This window comes from Vidua chalybeata, chromosome 20 (assembly GCF_026979565.1).
Source record: "Vidua chalybeata isolate OUT-0048 chromosome 20, bVidCha1 merged haplotype, whole genome shotgun sequence".
Taxonomy (NCBI): domain Eukaryota; kingdom Metazoa; phylum Chordata; class Aves; order Passeriformes; family Viduidae; genus Vidua; species Vidua chalybeata.
In genome coordinates, this window is record NC_071549.1 from 6,534,556 (window position 1) to 6,553,876 (window position 19,321).

A 19,321-nucleotide genomic window follows, 5' to 3' on the forward strand; every position below is an offset into this window, starting at 1 on the left:
CGCGAGGCCCAGCTCACTGTGGGTGGGTTCAATGTTTTGTCAGGGCCGCTCAGCAGCCGGGCAGGCTCTTGCCTCAGGGTTTTGCCAGGGCAGGGGCTCCCATGGGGAAAGGGTTTTGTTCTGGAGGGATATTGGATGGGGCTGGAGTGGAGGTGAATGGGTGGCAGGCCGGGGTGTTGCTCCCCAGCAATTAATTCCCTGATGGAGGTGCCCCTTCTAACCCCTATACGGTGGGAATAGAGAGGTGAGTCCTTCCCAATGCCTTTCAAGCCAAGGCTGTGGCGCTTCCCATGGGGATGGGCAAGCACAGGGCATCCCCACGTCCGACCTCGGTGACCTGCAAAGCCACTGCTTATCCCACCTCAGCCCTGTGGGAAAATCACGGCGGATTAAGAGGCGCCCAAACCAGGCTCCCCTGGCCCCCAGCCCCACGTGCCTGGGGTACAGGACATCCACGTGACAGCAGGAATGTGGGAAACACAATCCAGGCCTTGAGAAACCTCCCGGCTGTGGGCTGGAGAGCAGAGGCAGCGTTTTTAGCGGATGCAGAGGCTGTGCTAAGGGCCAGGATCAGTGCAGCAGCTCCCGGAAAATTCGGAATACGTGGGTCAAACCAAAGAGAAAGCCTTGGGGTGACAGTTCTGCTCCAGCTGGGAGCTGTGAGGGGCACACAGGCACCTCAGCACTGCTTGAGGTGATGTACCCAAACGTGGAGGAGTTGTGCCCAGCACCTGGAAGCTTCCCTGCCCTCCACAAATAGAAACATAAGCGGCTTTGGCCACGCATTGTCTCCAGCCTCACACTGCCCATGGATCCCTCATCTTTCCCTGCCCAGCAGGAATGTGTCTCTGTCCTCAAAACACGTGCCACCCTCTCCGAGCAGTGCCTTGCTCCAGCCTGTCCCCAAGCTCTTCAAAGCAAAGGGAGAGATTTTGTGTTAAAGCTTATTTTGCCAGACAAAGGAAACGTGACCGACCCGGTGGATTTCTCCAGCCTGGTTCACGTAACTCCAAGTGGGATGATCCTGTTATATACACAGTGCTGGGCTGCTGGGGAACAGTCCAGTGTGAGAATCTGTCAGGAAATGTGGAGTGGAAGAACATTTAAAAACCTTCATATTCCTCCACAGGAAGGAGAGGGGTGGGGTGAAAAAACCCAACAAGAGAGGTAGAGTGTGCCAGTGTACGGTATATTTTCACTCCATGGCAGGGAGACTCGGGGTAAGGACTGTGCTAAGCAGTGACACCCCCAGACTGGGCTGGGATGCTGAGTCCTCTCGTCCCCTCTCAGTCCTTTCCCCTCAAGCCACTTCATTTGCAGCCATTTATTAAAAGCTCACGTTAGTAAGAGCCTCTGCTGCCAGGTGAGAGCGTTACCCCGGGCTCTGCAGCACAATTTGGCACTCCTAACAAATGCCTGAATCCTAAAAAAGTGCCTGAAAACCCCACATCTGTGGGAAGTGGCCACCACACAGCATCCTCCCACCAGCCACTCGTGCTCTCCCACGCTCATTTATGGGCACTTAAATTATCTGGGGACAAAACAACACGGAAAAAGCTCCAGTTGGCAGGAGAGGTTGGGGCTGCCCCCAGCCTGCACCCCACAGTGGGCAGCTGCCACCCAGCCAGGTCTCAGCCTGGGAAATCTCCTCAGGGAGGGCTCATCAGTGCAGGGTTTGGTTTTTACCGACCATCACCTCGAAGGCAAAGCCTTGGAACCTGTCGTGCTGGTGGTGTTCCCATAGGAGATGCCACAGAGAACTCAGCGTCCCGTGGCTGATGGGACGCTGGGGGCCGCAGCACCAAAGGGGTTGGAAACACTCTGTGGTGTTGGGATGTCTGGAAGAGCAGTGGGGAAACAGCGCTGCTCTGCCCCCTTCTCATCTCAGTGGTGCCTCAGGGAGCTGTGAGAGCTGTCGAGGCTTCTCTGAGCCTCCACCCACATCATCCAAAAGTGTTTGGGGAGCAGAGCCACAGTGCCTGGTCCACGAGCACCTCTGCTGTGCTCTTGAGCCACAAGCAAAGCCTGGATGCTCTGTTAGTGCAGCCCCTCCCTGCAAGGTACCGAAAGAAACAGAAACAGCCACGTTCACCCTCCACGTGCTCCATGGGCTTGGAACTGCCCCGCTCGCAGGGGAGGGGCTATTCCTCCTTCTCCCGCCTGGCTTTGAGGAAGTCACTCCGCAGCAGGCGGTAGAAGAGGATGATGTTCATGGGCGTCATGATTGCCATGCCCACCGTGCCCACGGCGTAGGTGGCCGCGGGCACGTTCTGGCGGTTGAGGAAGAGCCAGCGGGTCATCCAGGCCAGCGTGGCGATGCGGAACACCACGTAGGTGCCCAGGTTGATGAGGCTGTTGAGGCGGTAGCAGGTGGTGTGCACCAGGTTGGCCATGAGCAGGATCTGCCGCAGGTGGAGGAAGATGGAGTTGATCTCCACCAGTAAAGCCACGAGGGCAAAGCCGACGTACTGGTGGAGCAGCACGGCAATCCCAAAGCAGATGATCACCTGGGAAGGAGGGAGAAGAGAGGCTGAGCCCAGGGGCTGGTTGCTCTCAGCTGCTGCAAGCTGGAACCCTCCACACTTGGGCACAGCAAGGAGCAGAGTGGAAAAGATCATCAAACCACGGGCCATCCCTGCAGCATTGCAGCCTCTGGCACCTCCTCACCATTGCATGAAACCTGAGTGGGTTTTTTTGTTGCAGTGGGAAGAGAAGCAAGCAGCTCTCTAAGCCCCAGGTTGGCTGAGGAGACAAAGCAGCCTGACCTAACCCTGCTGTTGTGGCCTGGAGAATGTTGTTGTGGCCCAGCAGGTTTTTCCACACACAGCCAATGGACAGGAAGGGAGACTGTAGCCCAGGGCTACGCCACTGCTGGCTCAGGGATTGTCCCCAGGACAGGCACCCTGCAGGGAGTAATTAGGTGGCTTTGGTGTATCAGAGAGCCCCCTGAAGCACCCTGGGGCTGTTTGGGACAGGATTCCTGCCCTGCACCCTCCCTGCCAGGCAGGGGGACAGGCTCTGCCTGCCCACGCTTCAGCACACTAGGTCCTTTCTTTGGTTTATGCCATTAGTGCTGTTCTCTGTATGGGCTCTGTAATGAGATTATCTGCTCTGTTAAGTCACTGTCTTGGCTTGAATTAGCTCTATTGTGGAGATGAACTTTTGGCTCACCAGCAGCAGCCAGCAGAGCCCCAGGGCTCACTGACAGAGAGGTTTGACTACCCAGTCTCATCCCAGGTGAGTGCCAGCACTGTCCCTGTCCCTGTCCCCCTCCCCAGGCCCTGCACACCCCTGAGCCTCCCCTGAACCCTGCAGCATCTCCACTGCTCAGCTCCAGACTGTGCCACCCCCCTGCCCTGCAGCATCCACAGTCTCAGCATCACAGAACTGTTTTGGTTGGGAAAAACGCTCTGGCACCTGGACAGCAGAGGTGATCAGAGAGAAACCCACACAGGGCACAGCAAGGCAGGCAGAGGGCACTGGAGTGGGGCTCCTGCATCAAGCTGCTCCAGCCACACCAGCCCCAGGTGGGAGGAAATCACCCTGGGGAGGGGAGGTAGATAGAGGCGTGTGCAGCCCTTGCTGGCAGGTGCTCAAGAGGGCAAGAGCCACAGGAGGTGAGCTGCTCACCCATGCCAGAGGGGACACCGGGGTCACTGCAGTCAGCGACACTGTTGTGGATCAGCCCACACTCTGTACACATGTTTTTTCCTACTCTATTGGGGCACACAAGACAGGTGATGGACTTTGGACATGATTAGCGTAAGATATTTGATAATCAGGATGCCTTGGCAAGAACAGAGCTGAAAATTACATCAAGTTCTGTAAGCAAGAGATGTTGTAAAAGATTATTTATGTGATGATTAACCCAATAATTGTAATAAAAAATTACTAGCCTTCCTAGAATAGTATAAAGCATATGTAGTCCACAATAAATTTGGATTCTGACCAGCTCTCAGTCTCCTCATGTCTCTCATCATCGCCAATACCACCCCATTTTTGGGTGCCTTTCTGCAGACCCTCTAAGAGTCCTGCAGGACAAAGAGGAGCTCCAGGCCCTGCTGTCTGGGCTCCTCACCCCAGGAAATAAAATCGGACTTTGGAGCAGGCAGCAAATACCCACACAAACAACAGCAGGAGCCCACTCGTGCCCCCCATCCCCAGCCTCCCTGGTGGTACCTGTACTGGTGCACTCACCACAGAGTGATGAAAGAGCAGCTCCCAGGACTGATGAAGTTTCTGATTGCACAACATGTCCACAAAGTCTTCAATGAAATAGCCTGGGATTGGGAGTCCATGAACAAAAAGGGGGTCAGGAAGGGCTGTGCCAACGAACCCCCCCTGCCCCAGTGGGCTCTGCACCTGACTGGGCTGGGCAGCCCCCCCGGGAAGTGCTGGTTACATCTGCGTGGGTGGGGAGTCACACACAGCAAAAGAAGGAAATTGGTGTGCTTTGGGTCCCTCCTGCAATCACTCTGTAGGATGTGCTCCCAGGAAGAGGCACCAACTCCTCCAACCCCACGTGGGCACTTTTGGGACGGCCCGAGCCCCGGCTCCCCCCGAGGCCGGTGGAGGGCAGCCCGGTGCCCAGGACCTCCTGGCTGCGGCTGCCGTGGGACAGAAAGGAGCCACTGTCCTTTGCCAAGAATAGGGCGATTGTTCGAGGTGCCTGAGACATCGCGACATGGCTCGAGGGGCTGGTGTCAGGCACCGACGAGCCCGTGAAGACCCCCCGGGGGGACAGAACAGGGGACAGTCCATCGCCACACCTCACCTACAGACACGGCCACCAGGCTGTGCGCCCCGGGCGGGTGTGTGCCCACCAGGTCGTTGGACATCTCGGGGTGGAGGTAGAACCTGTGCAGGGACAGAGGTTCTGAGTGTCGGGCAGTGCCTCCTGTTCCCCATTTCCCTGCCGGTGTCCTCAGTACCCACCTGGTGCTGCCGACCCTCCCCGGAGACCTCCCGTTGCCCTGCTCCACCCACAGCCACCCCTCTCCTCCTGGAGTCTCCCCATCCCCTGGTGCCTCCCTGTCCCTCGGTCCTTCCTCCCTCTCTCAGCGCCCCCCAGTCTGCAGGTCCTCACCCTCCGCAGGGTCCCCAACACCCCCATTTCCCTTAGTGCCGCCTTGGCCGCAGGTTCCCGTCGGGCTCCCTCGACGTCCCCACTCCCTCCCAGTGTCCCGGTCCCCCGGGCAGCCCGGTGTCGCTGCGGGGCCCCGCGGTGCCGCTCACCCGGCCAGCGCCCCGCCGCCGCTGAGCACGCTGTGCGCCAGCGATGTCCAGATGTTGCGCCACTTCCAGCGGTTGCGCCGGGCCGAGGGCGGCGGCGGCACGAGCCGCTCCAGCCCCCGGTTCAGCAGGCGGAAAGCGGCGAAGGAACCGGCCACCACCAACAGCCCCGGGCTGAAAGCCATGGGCACCCACCGGCCCGCCGGGCTCCCATGGGACCGGCCTCGCTGCCCGACGGGCTCCGCCTCGCCCAGCCCCGGGGCCCGGCCTGGGCACCGGCACCGCCCCGCCGGCACCGCCCTGCCCGGCCGCTGTGCGCGTCGCCCGGACGGGGACACAGCGACACCAGCGCCGGGCGGAAGGGCCGGGGCCGCCCCGGGGCTGGCGCTGGCAGCTCCCGCATCCCCCGCGCAGGGGTGCGGACACGCAGCGGCAGCGCTTCCCGGCGGGGCCTGGGACACGGGGAGCGGGAGAACGGGAATGGAGCCCCCCGGGGATGTACCCGCCTTCCCCGGCATCGCACGGCAGAAGCGGCGCCAGCCCGGAGCCGGCTGAGAGCGTGGCACGGAGCGCGGAACGCGTGTCCCGTCGCTGTGCGGGAACTGGGGGCACTTCCCTCGTTCCCCGGAGCTTCCTCCTCCACCTCGGTGGCACCGGGTGGCCGAACGCCTCCCCCATGAGGTGCTGCGGCCGGTGGTCCTTCACCCCAAAGCATCTCCGGCTTTGATGCCCGTCATTGTTTCCTTGGGCAGGAGCTCTCCAAGCTCTCCAAGCCGCCGCTCACCCCGGTCAGGAACCCCCCCAAACCACACCACAGGGACCGACCGTACATCAAACACGGAAAAAGACCTGAGTGCCTTGCCTAAAAATGCTCTGCCCACAGCACTGTTATCCCTCATCCCCCTGTCCCGTGTCTGGTCCCGAGAGGAGCTCCCCGATGTCTGGGATACCCCAGCTCTGCTGCCTGGAGGTTGTGAAAATTCACAATCCCGTAGCCACAATTTTAGTTCTACCCTACAACTACGCTGATTTTCCAGCTTCCTTCCCGTAATTTGATCTCTCCCTTGTTGCTTTTTGATGTCTCCAGCAGAAGCTGCACAGCTGCACAGCCCTGGCTTCCCCTTCTGCCGCCGGGCTGAGTCACCGTGTACACACCGATTAATGTCAAACTCCACCTCTCCTTTGAGGTATTAATTTTGGATGAAACCTTTCACTTCCTCTTCGCTGAAACAGAAGCGTGTGGAGCTTGAGCTCTTACTTGCCGTCCTGGCTTTGGGGTGATGGACACAAAAACATCAAATACACACTGATGGAAGGGAGGCTGAGTGATTAAATCAAATTGGGAGACGGGTGAGGTTCTTTTCCAACCTAAACGATTCTGTGTTTCTATGATAGTCCCAACTGGAAGAAAAGCATCTGTTCATGCTGCACAAATTTGCTTAAAAGCCAGGCAAGACAATGTACTTTCATAACAGTTACGTGGCAGGGAGACAGTGCCTGAAGTAATAGGCAGCCCTGAGTGCTCAGGGGATTTAAAATAATCTCGTGTATTAGGAGTGGAAGGATCACACAGGCTAATCTGTTACTGAGAAGACCAAATGCAAAGACATTTTTGTTCAGCATAAGATGTGCTGAGGAAAGAGAGACATGCCTTGGAGACGTGCTGGGCTGCTCAGGGCACTGAGGAGAAAAATCATTTAACAATTAATTGAGTATAAAATTGCACAGAGCCGGTTTCCGAATGAGAAGTCATCTGCGGTGGTTTAGCCTCAAAAAAATCTTGACTGCCCTTTTCCCTGGTGACAAATCATGCCTTCTTCACCTTCCTGCAGGGAAAATCCCAGCCCCTGGAATGCCTGCAGGGCCAGCCCCTTTTCCCCAGGGACTCCTCCATTTGTGTTTATCTTAAAGATGATCATTCAGCCGGGCTCGGGCACAGGAATAGTTAAAGTGATTCTGGAGGCTGGAGAGCTTTTACCTACCACTTCTGCATGGGAGGAATTTAAGCCGTGATTAATTGAGCCTCTGGTTCAAGGACTTTGATCCCATCGCTAGAGCACTACCAACAGTTACATATAAACTACTTTTTGGGTCATTTTAGCCCAGATTTCATTTAATTTTACCAGGACTTCCCACTGAGCCGTAGTTACAACCCCGATTCCAGCTTTTTTCCTTCCTCTGCAGCAATGCCATTAACCGGGGGCGGTTTTGGAACTGGAGACTTCCAAGCCCAGTCACAAACAAGTCCCCTGACACCAAATCAGGCCAAAAATCCAACCACACGCCGCAGGCTGGGGGGCCAGGCTTGTCCCAAAAGAAGCCGAGCAGAAGAGCAGGGACGGGAACTCTCGGGCGCAGCTGCCACAAGAGGTCCCCGCACGCCCGCTGGAGAACCGGGAGCCCGATCCGATGGGATTCCTCATCGCCACCTTATTTGGAGATACTGCCTTTTTCACCCAGATTTCCAGAAGTTTTCCGACTGTCCCCAAACGACCTCATTTTCTGCGGGGATGCAGCTCAGCCCGGTGCCGGGTGGCTGCCGGTGCCTGCTCCCAGCAGGGCAGGGACTCCTTGCGGATACCAGCAAGGACGTGCCCGGGTCCATCCCATAATGCCACGGGCACCACAGGTAATCCCATAGTGGGGGCTCTCCAGCAGCAATCGGGGTGTAAATCGAGGGTACAGACTTTTATTCAATAGCTAGACAATCGGTTTTGTCTCCCTTTCCCAGGCTGGATATTTTCTCTGCAGTACATCTGAGAGACACAACCCATTTTCCACAATTATGAGCTGGCAGATTAGTGATAATATACCACAGGAATTCTGCCAGCTGAACTCTGTGCTGCCCAGATGCTCCCCAGCTACTCCTGGGTGGGGTTTTGGGTGTGCTTTTGCACTTCCACCATCCCTTACTTAAGGAGGAGCCCACTCTGCTTCCAGATTCCACAGAGGACTCGCTGGAGCCAACAGATGTGGGAGCCAGGCACAAGTCATGCTCCTGTTTTTGCAAAGCTTCCCTCCCTTAATCTGCCTCTCTGCATCCAGGGAGTCATAAAACCCATCTGCTTACCTAATGCCAGACCTGGCTCACACCTGAAGTAACCTGAGGAGTCCAAGAACTCAAAACAAATCAAGCAGTTTGGCTTCCAAACTTTAATTAGCTGTTGTCTCCATCCCTCTCTAAACTGTGTCACCACTCTGTCTGCTTAGGCCATAAGAAGTCAGATGATGTAGGAATGCTTTATATATCCACATCTCCATTCAGGAAGTCTGGAACTCCACACTTCTGAAAGGATCTACTGTGCAAAATGCAGGTTCTGCATGGCAAAGCATTCCCATGCATTGCAGAGGCAGCTGTGGAGAGAGCTGAAATCAATTCAAACTTGAGCATCCACCCCTTCCAGCCAGGAACACCTTCCTGGTGGGGAGGCTGGATATCCTCCAGGTAAAACTTGCTGTGGACACGGGAGAAAGGGATTTCAGTCTCTGTGAGTGTGGTGAGCAGCTCCAGAGTTTAAGGCAAGAAATGCCAAAAAGCCAAAAGTCAGCACTTTACCACTGACCTCAGGACTTGAACTCATCTGGAAGAAGTCACCTGTGCTTGCACCACAGCCTGCCCACTTACCCTGCCCAGGTCTGCAAGCTCTCACTCCTGAGGGAAGGGCTTTCCTTGCACCCCAAAGCTTTGACCAGCACTGCAGGTGTTCTGCTGCCCAGGCTGCTCATCCTCCCCGAGATCATTCCTGGAATGCAGTGTCTCCTGGGAGCCTCACGGAACCAGAATGTTCTGGTGCCAGACACCAGCTGCAGACTGGGCACAGCAGCTGCCTACTGCAGCCTGGCATGTGGGACTGCTCCCAAACCACCCAGGCAGAGCCTGCTCTGATAAAAGACCCCAGGGCACGTTGGTCTGGATGCTCTTCTTCTGGCCTGCCTTTTTCCCAGCACTGGAAGGATTTTTTTTTTTTTTTCCCCCTCAGGACTTGGCACAAGGGACTTTTTGGAGAAACCCGTGTTGACAGCAGAGTGTCCCTGAGGATGCTGCAGGCTCAGCTGTTCCTCCAGGGCTGTGCTGGACCAGCTGTCATGGACCAGTGGCACAGAGGATGTGCTCTCTCCTCACTCCAGCTGCACAGGTATGCCATGGGATGAACAAAATTCCATTGGCTGGCAAACCCCCTTCAAGCTCAGCAGCATGGGCAGCTCTCCTCTGCTTTCTGCAGCTGCCATGTCCCAAATGTTTTGACTTTCTGAACTGTTTATGTGCTGTTATTAGTAAGGTTTCAGGTTCCTTCTTTCCTTTCCCAGTGTTCACTGTGAAGTGGTGCCAGGTGTCTGCCAGGCCTGTATCCCATCCCTCACCATCACCAGACATGAATGCTTAGGAAGAAAATGTGAAACACCACATATAATTATTCTTACCCTGTAAGCAAATTCATTCTCACTAAATATTTTCTTTTCCCTGTCTTCTTCCCTTGTGGGATAAACATTTTTTCCCCCTGCTTAATTCACCAGTCTCAAGCTTAAGTAATTTCTGATGAATATGTATGTGCTTCATGATTACATCATGATGCATTTACCACTACGTGGGGTTTTTTTGCATTTCAGACAGGTTAAGAATGAGTCTTCCAAGGTGGAAGCACGTCCCAACCCCCACATCCAGCTCAGCATCACAGCCTCTGAGCCCACTCAATTCCTCCTGTTTTACAAATACCAGCACAGGAGCTTCCCCCCTGCATCTCCTGCTGCTGCTGGCTCCACAGCTTGGAGCAGGTTGGGTTCCCTCCTGAATTCTCTCGTTATTAATATCACAAACCAAGCTGTTCTGAGAGCAGTGCCCCATTAATCACTTCAGCTCTGCTGCAGGTTTCACCTCGCTTCCTCTTCCTGCAGCTGAGCAGTTTGACTCCGTGGGTGCTGCCTGTTAAAATCAGTGGGTCTGGTAGAGCAGGGAAGGGTCCTGAGCTGGGAAAATGTGGGAAAAAGATGAATCCACACAGCCATGGCATGAAAAAATGTGCTACTCCAGCTGATGGTGGTGGGAACTTGAAGGCAGGGAAGTTACACCCCTTAAATCCTTGCCTCTAAACTTGGGTTTTCTGGAGGGCCAGCAGCACTGGGGAGGCACAGCAGAAGTGAAGGTGTCTGATAAAACCCAAGGTCAGCTCAGCAGCTCGTGTGAGTCAGCACCAACGTGGGTGGCAGATCTGCTCAGAGATGTCTGATGCCCACCTTGGGCTCTCTTTGTGGTTGAGGGCACCAGTTCCTTTTCCTCTCTTCCTTCCTATGTTTAATCCTGGCTTGTGCTACAAGAAAAGCTCTAAAACCCTCTGAGTAACCACCTCTGGTTTACCTAAAAAGGGCCAAAATCTGTTTACAGAGCAGCTTCCTGAAAATCTGCCTCCAGTCCCATCCCACACCCTCGAGGGCATATTGTGTATTCCTGACACACACTAACATCCCTGCAGCCAACCCCCAGCTTCTCCCTGACATCCAAAGCCCTTTTCCACTTTGCATCCTTTGTCAATCACCTTTTTAATAGCCATTCTATCGTCTTTGCCTCTGTCAAGCATTTTGTTTTGCCCTTTCCTTTGCCCTTTCCAAAAGCCTTTCCTGGGTGCTCGGCCGCATCCAGCAGCATCCAGCGGCCGAATCTGCTGCTCAGCCCTGCACTGCAAATGTCCCTGCACAGGGTCAAGCTCCACCTGCCTCATCCCAAAGCTGCCCACCTCTGTGCCTGCCCCTTTGCCTGTTCACTGCAGATTTCCATCCGTGAGCAAACGTTTTCCAGCGATTTCTGCTGAGTCAGAGAACGCTCGGCGAGGGCTGCTGCTCCTCCACGTGGGAACGCGCTTCTGGGGAATAATTATGCAGAGTTTAAATACGGACGTTTGGCAGCCAAATTGCTTCACATTCAGGCTCCTGGCCAGGAGGGCAGAGCCCAGAAGCTGCTCATTGGTGCTGTGAGAAAATCCCTCATTCCTGTGGCCATCGTGGGTGTGCAGAGCCCGTGGGCTGGGATTGCCCGGACGCGGCACTGTCCCGGTACCCTGCTCTGAAGGAAAGGCTGCTCGTGGCTCAGAGGGTCCCATGAATTGAACTGCTTCCCAAATAATCCATCCTGCACTTATCCAGCATCCTGCAAGCGCCTTCTTCTCCGGGTCATACCCACCAGAGAATTTTTATCCCCCCTGCTGCAGGACTTGGGAACGTGCTGCTGGCAGGGAGCTGATCCCTGTGGATCTCCTGTTCTGCGAGGGAGATGATGGAAGCACGCTGTTGGTAACTTTTCCCCCCTTAATTTTTGAGGCATATTTTAAGTTGTGAAACATATTGACTGTGAAATAGAGATAAGAACAAGAGGAGACACAAACAGTGTAGGTGTTACTCCCAGTTTTTTTGCAACTCCCACTTTGTTGTAAAAATAGCCCAGCAAGCAGCACCCTGCTCCAAGCCACCCTTCACGGGCCAAGAGAGGATGGGATCGTGTGCCTGGACATCAGTGACTGAACCAGGAGCAGAGCTGGGATATAAGGCACGTGCAGAGCTGCTGGAAACTTCATGTTCCTCAAAATCAACAGAGAAAAATCCAACCAAAAGATCAAATTAAAGAATTTTAAGTGTTGTTGAAATATATATAAAGTAGCAATATCATTCCAAAGTGCTGCAAAAATAGCTTGTGTTGAGCTGGAGTGCTTTCCACCAGGAAAAGGGGCAGTGGGAAGGGACCATGGGATATCACTGAACCCCCTTGAGTTCCTGGTCACGCTGCCCATGACGCACCCCACCTTTACACCACACCTGTGCCATAATTCCTGTGTGCCCTCAATTCTTTTGCAACTCTAAACCCCAGCAAAATACCCTTAATTAGGTGCAGGCCAGTTGCAGAAATCAGATAACACTGCCTGGCAGGCGGCCGCTTCCAGGAGCTGCATCTCCTGATGGATGGGAACGTTGTGCAACTCGGGGACAGCATCACCAGCCGTGGGCTGGCGGCGGGCACAGCGCCTGTGGTGAGACACCAGGGTGCCACCTCACAGGAGAAAGTCGCAGGCAGCAGCAGTGGTGGCTCTCTGACCTTGGGGACAGGTGCCTGGACCCCCCTGGCAGGACCAGGTGAGTACCCAGCGATGCTTCTCCCAAAGAACCTGGGATTAGGGGAGCGGTGCAGGGGGGATTTGCGGGAACAAGTCACCACCTGGCACCAAGACTTGCCTTAAATGACCTTCTGCTGCTCCACTTCTTGCTTTTTTCCCTCCAAAACAGAGAGGGAGATTCCTAATCAGCCTCTCAATGACTGCTAAGGCAGGGAGAGCACTAAGGACCAGGGGTGTTGGCTGTTTTCTAGCCCAGGAGGCATTTTGGGCCGGGATTAGTGCTTTCACGGCAATTACCATGAATAACATCTCTGCACAAATGTTGGAGAGGCTTTGGAGAGGCTGAAGCATCTCTTCAGACCCAATTTGAGGGAAACACGGGCTATGGCAGCAGCAGCTCCCCATAAATAATTGTATTTGTTTACAAGAGCCGTTATCACATCTGCTCGCTCGCCCTGCGCTGCAGTTGAGTTTAACGAGGCACAGGGCTGGAAATGAGAAGTGGGTTAATTCAGAGGAGAAAAGGGCAGAGGAACGGGCGTTGGGTTTGGACAGAAAGTTTAAAAAGGGGTGTTTTCCACCAGTTGAAGGTCACTTTGGTGCGTCATCAGAAATTTGGGACCCTTTGAGTGCCTGGCAGTGACCAGCTCCCAGCAGCATGGACAGCGATGACACCATCACTGAAGAGGTCTGCAGGGAGGACGACGTTGGGGATGGACAGTGAGTGCCTGGGGTGGTGGTGGGGATTTAGGTGGTTCTGTGCCCACCTCTGCACCTCTCCCCCAGGCTCCTGGAGGTGATGGTGGCTGGCTACCCAGTGCTGCTGGTGAGGAACAGGAGGGAATTCCGTGCTCTGGGCAGCAAATGTCCCCACTACGGTGCCCCGCTGAGCAAAGGTAACCCCAGCTTGGGGCAGGGGGAAGAAAACACCTTGGGGAGGGTGGTTCTCACTGCCCAGCTGGGGGGGGGGTCTCTTGCAGGGGTCTTGAGAGGGGAGAGGCTGCGCTGCCCCTGGCACGGGGCCTGCTTTAACATCAGGACTGGAGACATTGAGGAATACCCTGCTCTGGACTGTATCTCCTGCTTTAAGGTGACTTCTTGTCCTCCCATCTCGGTGGTCTCACATTCATTCTCTCTCCCAAGCCCCCTGCCCTGACCACAGGTCTGTCACTCAGAGCTTCAACACAAGGGATGGTTTTGGGATTATGTAACTCCCTGCCCTAAAGCTCCTTTCAGTCAAAGGTGATGCCATAGATCCTAGTAGTCCTCAGAGCCAGCAGAAGTGCTTTTGGAAAGAAAAAGAGGATTTACAGCTCTTCCTCAGTGCTCTTAGGATGAGGAGAAAAGCTCATGAGCTCCTCAGCATCATGTGACACCCGAGATCAGAGTCAGAGGCAGATGGCACACTGGACCAGGATCTCCCAGGAGAGCTCCTACCTCAGCCTCGTGGATGCAGCACTTAAAAAACCTCTCCTTTCCCTTCTGCAGGTAACAGTGGAAGATGGAAAGGTGTTCATTACAGCAAAAAAGAAGGTACTGACCTTACCTGCTGTCACTGAGCACAGGCAGTGCCTTGGGCTGCATGTGACTTGAGCTTTTTTTTTTTTTTTTTTTTTTTTTTTTTTTTTTTTTTTTTTATTTGCAGGACCTGGAAAGCAGCCTGAGGGTGAAGGACACAAGCAGGAGGTGCCTCCTCAACAGGAACACGATGCTGCTGCTGGGGGGAGGTCAGTGAAGGGATCTGAGCTCTGCCCCCTCCACACACGCTGGGAGCTGCCACTCTCCTCTCCAGGGAGGACTGACCTGCTCCTCCTCCTCCTCCTCCTCCTCCTCCTCCTCCCTCCTCCTCCGGGTCAGAGGGCTGAGATGAGCATCTCTTGTAGGTGTGGCTGCCCTGGTGTGTGCAGAGACTCTTCGCCAGGAGGGATTCACTGGCAGGATCATCATGGCCACCAATGAGAAACACGTTCCCTACGACAAGTCCAAGCTGAGCAAGGTCTGTGTGTGACAGGGGCAGGACTGTGCCTGGGCACCACGTGTGGCATGGGCCACACGCAGGGCCAGGAGCCATGGAGTGAGCAAGGCAGGAGTGCTGAGGCATCCAAAAGGAATGCTGGTGTTATCTCCAGGAAAACTTCTTTTTCCTTCCAGAAAATCTCTGATCAGAGTCAACATGAGCTGATGTTTTTATCTCCTTTTATTGAGTTCTTCCCACTGAAGTTTGATGGTTTTTCTGAGGTGATGGGGCAGTGTGGGGAGCTGTGATTCACTAATGTAAAATTCACCTCTTTTGCAAACTGAGTCCACAAGAAACACTTCAGGAGAATTGCTGCCTCTAAGAAATGCTTCATTTCATATCCTTGTTGTGTTTCCAGGACATGAACTTGAAAGCTGAGGACGTCTACCTGAGGAAACCTGAATTCCTCCAGGCTCGGGGCATAGAGTTCTGGACAGAGAAAGAGGTACCAGAGCAGCTGAGCTCATTCCTCAGTGGGTGATCCCGTTCCTGCCATGGGGAGGGTGTAACATCACCTGTGCATCCACGGATGGACCTGTGGGAAGTGGGAGAGAGAACCCCAGACCCCTCATGTCACCTGAGTGCCCAGAAAGAAGGCAGGACAGAGGGTGGGTCAGAGGAACCTGTCTGATCTGTGCCCCCTCTCTCCTGCAGGCAGCGTCGGTGGATTTCCAGGAGCAGAAGGTTCATTTCACGGATGGGTCCTCTCAGAAGTACCACCAGCTGCTCATTGCAACAGGCAGCCAGTGAGTGCACAGAGTGTTTGCCACACACAGCACTTTAGGCAGGACAGCACTGGGATGTAGAGGTGGAGGCAGGAAGTGAGATGGAAGGGCAGAATGGAATGACACAGCCGTGGGTTTGTGCTCCCTTCTCGTTCTTTCTGTTTAATTTATACTATGAAATGCATCTGGATTCTCTCTCTTCCAGCCCGGGTTTCCTCAAAGTCCCAGGCGCAGACCTGCAGAACATATGCACGCTCCAAACCCCAGAAGAGTCCAGCAAGATCTTGGAGCTGGCAACTGGGAAGAACCTGGTGATTGTGGGAGCTTCATTCATAGGTACCAGGCTGGAGTGGGTGTCAAACCATCAGTGAGAGCCTTCAAACCCCTTCTGTTGTTGCGTGTGCACATTAACTGGAGGCCCTCAGGGAAGGGATGTTCCTTTTCTACCCAGCTGGGATCCTCCCTGGAGCCCTGGAGCTGCTGGGGGTGTGTGTTACACAGCACACACTCATTCTTTCCTCTGATAGCCAGAAACTTTGAGAGCTATAAAACAATTGCTACACATGGACAGAGGGAAATAATGTACCTTATGAAAAGGTCACTGTCCTCCAGAGGAGCTGGATTCCCCAGAAACACTGGGAAAGCAAGGGGCTAAGGCACAGAAAAGGAGGTGTGGGGTTTTTTGTTTTTTTTTTTTTTTTTTTTGTTTTGTTTTTTTTTTTTTTTTTTTTGTTGGTTTTTTTTTTTTGGTTTTGTTTTGTTTTGGTTTTTTTTGACAGAACCAGGAGCTATTCTTTGCATCTCCTAATATCCAGGAGAACAAGGAACAGTGGGGAGCTAAATACCTCAGCCCAGAAATGCATAGCAAAGCAGTTCAGCACTGGCAGCACATCAGATTTGTTCTCCTGGAAGGGGAGAAGGTTTCCAAGGGTGCAGGTTCATGCTTGCAGCAGGCTTACCTTGGGCATGCCTCTTCCTTGCAGGAATGGAGGTGGCTGCCTTCCTCTCAGACAAGGCTGGAACCATCTCAGTGGTGGAAAGAGAGGAGTTCCCTTTCCAGCACGCCCTGGGTCCTCAGGTTGGAGGCGTTGCCATGAAGGTTAGGAAAACCTGGGGCTGATTTCTAGCATGGAGAACACATGATATCCAAGCAGCCCCGGGATCCACATCAGCCCAGGAAACCTCGCCCCTGTGCTGAGTCATAACTCTGCATGCCCAGCCTCTGTCCTCACCCACGAGCTCTGCACACACGGCTGGCCCCAATCTTCCCCCCCCACACACATCAATTCTTCACCCCAAACCCACCTCACACGCCAGTCCTGAGCAGGACTGCAGAGAAAAGCCAGGCTTCCAGGCTGCCTGCAGCAGCCAGGGACACAAATGGAATCTCCCTGCAGCCTGGAGCAGCAGCAGAGCTGCCTGCCTGGGTTTTGGCTGGGTACAGCTGTTTTTATAGCCTGGAATTTCCTAATGAATACTCAAACCAGTCCTTTTCAGATGCTGCAAAATAAAGGGGTGAAGTTCCACATGAAAACAGAGCTCTGTGAGCTGAGAGGAAAGGATGGAAAGGTCAGTCATGCCTTTGTGATCCCTGAACTGCTAATTTTAGGGGGAAAAAAGCCCAAGTTGAGATATAACCCAGTGCCTGCATCAGGCTCTCCTCCCCCATGTCTAGACCCTCCCTTCCTTTTCACTGAGCACAGCTCTGGGCTCAAAGGGCACCAGTAAATGTTCCTATCCCAGGGACAGCAGCGTGATTTTCTTTTACATTCCCAGCAACGCACATTAGTTGGACAAGGTGATCCAAACCTGGGGAAGAAAGAAGACAGCAAAGAGCAAAGCAGCAGGGAGGCTGTGGGAACTAGGACAGAGGTTTTAACTCTTTATTAATGACCTTTCCTTCTTTCCTAGGTCACAGAGGCTGTTCTTGCCAACGGAGAGAAGCTCCCTGCAGATGTGGTAGTGGTGGGAATAGGTAAGAGACCCCAGCTGGGACAGGGAGGCAGATTTGGGAACGGGGAGAACATCCAGCAAGCCCAGGGCATCACAGCTCATTTCCAGGACACCATTCCCTGCTGTTATCTTTCCCACTGTGTTATCATCCAGCCCTTCCTCTTGGCCCCAAACACCTGGAAAAGTCAGCAGCCCCTGAGCACACACTTGGCAGGAGGAGAGGAGCTGCTTACACTCTCGCTGTGCCTTTGGCTCTCGCTGAGCTCCACAGGTCCCTGCTGTGTTAGCAGAGCGTGCTGTGTCCTGGGCCCTGTTTTTGCTGCCCCTGCACTGGCTCAGCACCAGCCCAAGCACAGGTCACTGCTCCAAGTGTTCTGCTCCAAGCAGGAACAGGAGCTGTGAGGCCAAATTTCCTCCCTGTCCCTGCAGAGCCTCGCCGCTTTTCATCCCTGCTCCTCTCCCCGCAGGGTCAGCCCCCAACTCAGCGTTCCTGAAGGGCACCTCCATTGCCAGAGATGACAAAGGTGCCATCCTGGTGAATCTGGTGAGTGCCAGCTGAGCATCCCAGCTCCCACCCCATCCCTCCCCTCTCAGCAGTGCGCTAATTGCCTTTTGCTCATTAGCACATGCAAACCAACATCCCCGACGTCTTCGCTGCGGGGGACGTGGTCACCTTCCCAGTAGCTCTGCTCGATGGGGACAGGTCCAGCATCCACCACCAACAAGTGGCTGAGGCCCACGGTGAGGGACAGCCACGTCACCTTCCAGCTCCCTCAGAGATGGGAATGGCACAGGAGGGACAGCAGGGGACACGGGGAACAATTTTTAAGGACCTGCAAGAGAAATATTCTCCGTGCTGGTTCCCCCCAGGTCACTGTGCTGCTTTGAACATGCTGAGGAGAGGGAAGGAGCTGCACACTGTTCCTTACTTCTGGACCACGTTGCTTGGGAAAAGCATCCGCTATGCAGGTAGGAAAGGGCAGAGAGGGGAACAGAGGAATTCCATCCCACCAGCTGGGTCTGGGGTTGCAAACACACTGTGGTTGCAGAGGTCACCTGAAGCAGCTCAAGCTCTGGACTGGCTGCCATGGTGAGTTTGAGGCCTGGAGGCCACCCAGAGCTCTTGTTCTTTGCTGATCTCCAGTGGGTTAGAGGTCACAGAGGAAGAACTTCGCTCTCCAAACCAAGGAGAGGCTCAAAGTCAGTTCTGCTTGGCCAGGGCCTTCGTGTCTGCTCCCCAGCCCTGTCCCAGCCCCAGCACTGTCCCCTCTGTCCCTGCCACACTGGCTCTGAGGTGGGATGGGTGCAAACTGCTGTGCCAGGGCTCCCTGAGCAGGCTCTCCCCCACAGGCTGTGGGAAGGGATACACGGACACTGTTGTGAAGGGCAGCCTGGAGCAACAGAAATTCCTGATCTTTTACATCAGGTGAGTGAATCCATGGCCAGCCCATGCCCTGGAAACAGGGCACAGTCCTCTCTCTTACAGCTGCAGAGATCCCACATCTCCTGGCTGTGCACTAAAGGCAGCTGCTGGGTGCTGAAGCAGAGAAAACCCAAAGCAGGGCAGGGAAGGAGAAGAGAATGAACTCAAATGATGACACCAGCTGGGCAGAGAGCCTGGGACACATCTCTGCCTCTGCCCCACTGCTCCCAGGCTCAGTGCCCAGCTCCCAGCAGTGCCAGGCAATCTGCCACGAGTCCCTGTGCATCCTGCAGCACCAGCCACCCTGCCCTGAGCCCTCTGAAACACAGCTGCTCCCTGGCCACTGTGCCACGGGGATGCTGCTGTGCTGAGCTGTGTACCCTGAGGAGATCCACATTCTTCCTCTTTCCATCCCAGGGATGGCCATGTGACTGCAGCTGCCAGCCTGAACTGTGACCCCATGGTGTCTCTGATTGCAGAAGTTTTGTACTTGGGGAAACAAATCTCCAAAGAAGAAGCAGAGTAAGTGACATCCTGACCCAGCTGGTGGGTGGCTCTGTGCTGCTCCCCACGTCAGCAGAGCCCACTGAGAGACACAAAACCAAAAGGAGTCACTGCAAATCCCCAACCTACCTCTTGCTTTCAGGGCCTGTGACATTGGCAACGTCCCCTCGCTGGCACAAAGCTAAGTTTGGTGTGTGCCCCCTGTGAGGGGCTCACAGCCAAGTGTCAACAGCTCCACATCCTCCCACCCTGGAGCAATAAAACCATCAGCAAAGCTGAACCCAGCACCTGCATTTTGTGTTTGCAGACAGCCCTTGGCTGTCCACTTGTGCTGTCAAAGCTCAGCAGAGCTGGTGTTCTGCTGTGCTGG

At 54.6% G+C, this 19,321-nt stretch overlaps 2 protein-coding genes across 5 annotated transcripts; one reads left to right on the top strand and one right to left on the bottom strand.

Moving 5' to 3' along the window:
* Positions 1 to 1,168: 1,168 nt before the first annotated feature.
* On the bottom strand, positions 1,169 to 5,765 carry TLCD2 (TLC domain containing 2). Its single transcript, XM_053961560.1, is given in 6 exon segments — positions 1,169 to 2,507; positions 4,198 to 4,280; positions 4,775 to 4,857; positions 5,236 to 5,522; positions 5,525 to 5,722; positions 5,724 to 5,765. Coding segments are annotated over 6 exon segments (1,044 nt in total). The 5' UTR covers positions 5,751 to 5,765; the 3' UTR covers positions 1,169 to 2,141.
* Positions 5,766 to 12,283: 6,518 nt separating this feature from the next.
* LOC128798265 (apoptosis-inducing factor 3-like) lies at positions 12,284 to 19,229 on the top strand. Of its 4 annotated transcripts, XM_053961582.1 has the most exons (19): positions 12,284 to 12,348; positions 12,914 to 13,049; positions 13,116 to 13,225; positions 13,310 to 13,419; positions 13,818 to 13,862; positions 13,975 to 14,056; positions 14,213 to 14,325; positions 14,705 to 14,791; positions 15,001 to 15,092; positions 15,277 to 15,407; positions 16,055 to 16,170; positions 16,569 to 16,640; positions 16,983 to 17,046; positions 17,492 to 17,568; positions 17,648 to 17,765; positions 17,895 to 17,993; positions 18,375 to 18,450; positions 18,865 to 18,969; positions 19,094 to 19,229. In XM_053961582.1, the coding sequence occupies exons 2-19, from the start codon at positions 12,988 to 12,990 to the stop codon at positions 19,134 to 19,136; spliced, it is 1,602 nt and encodes a 533-aa protein (XP_053817557.1). In that variant the 5' UTR covers positions 12,284 to 12,348; positions 12,914 to 12,987; the 3' UTR covers positions 19,137 to 19,229. The 4 variants fall into 4 exon arrangements, with proteins under 4 accessions (XP_053817557.1, XP_053817560.1, XP_053817558.1 ...); XM_053961585.1 differs by lacking the exons at positions 18,865 to 18,969; positions 19,094 to 19,229 and adding an exon at positions 18,074 to 18,114 and having other exon boundaries at positions 18,375 to 18,429; XM_053961583.1 differs by lacking the exons at positions 17,492 to 17,568; positions 17,648 to 17,765.
* Positions 19,230 to 19,321: the final 92 nt, after the last annotated feature.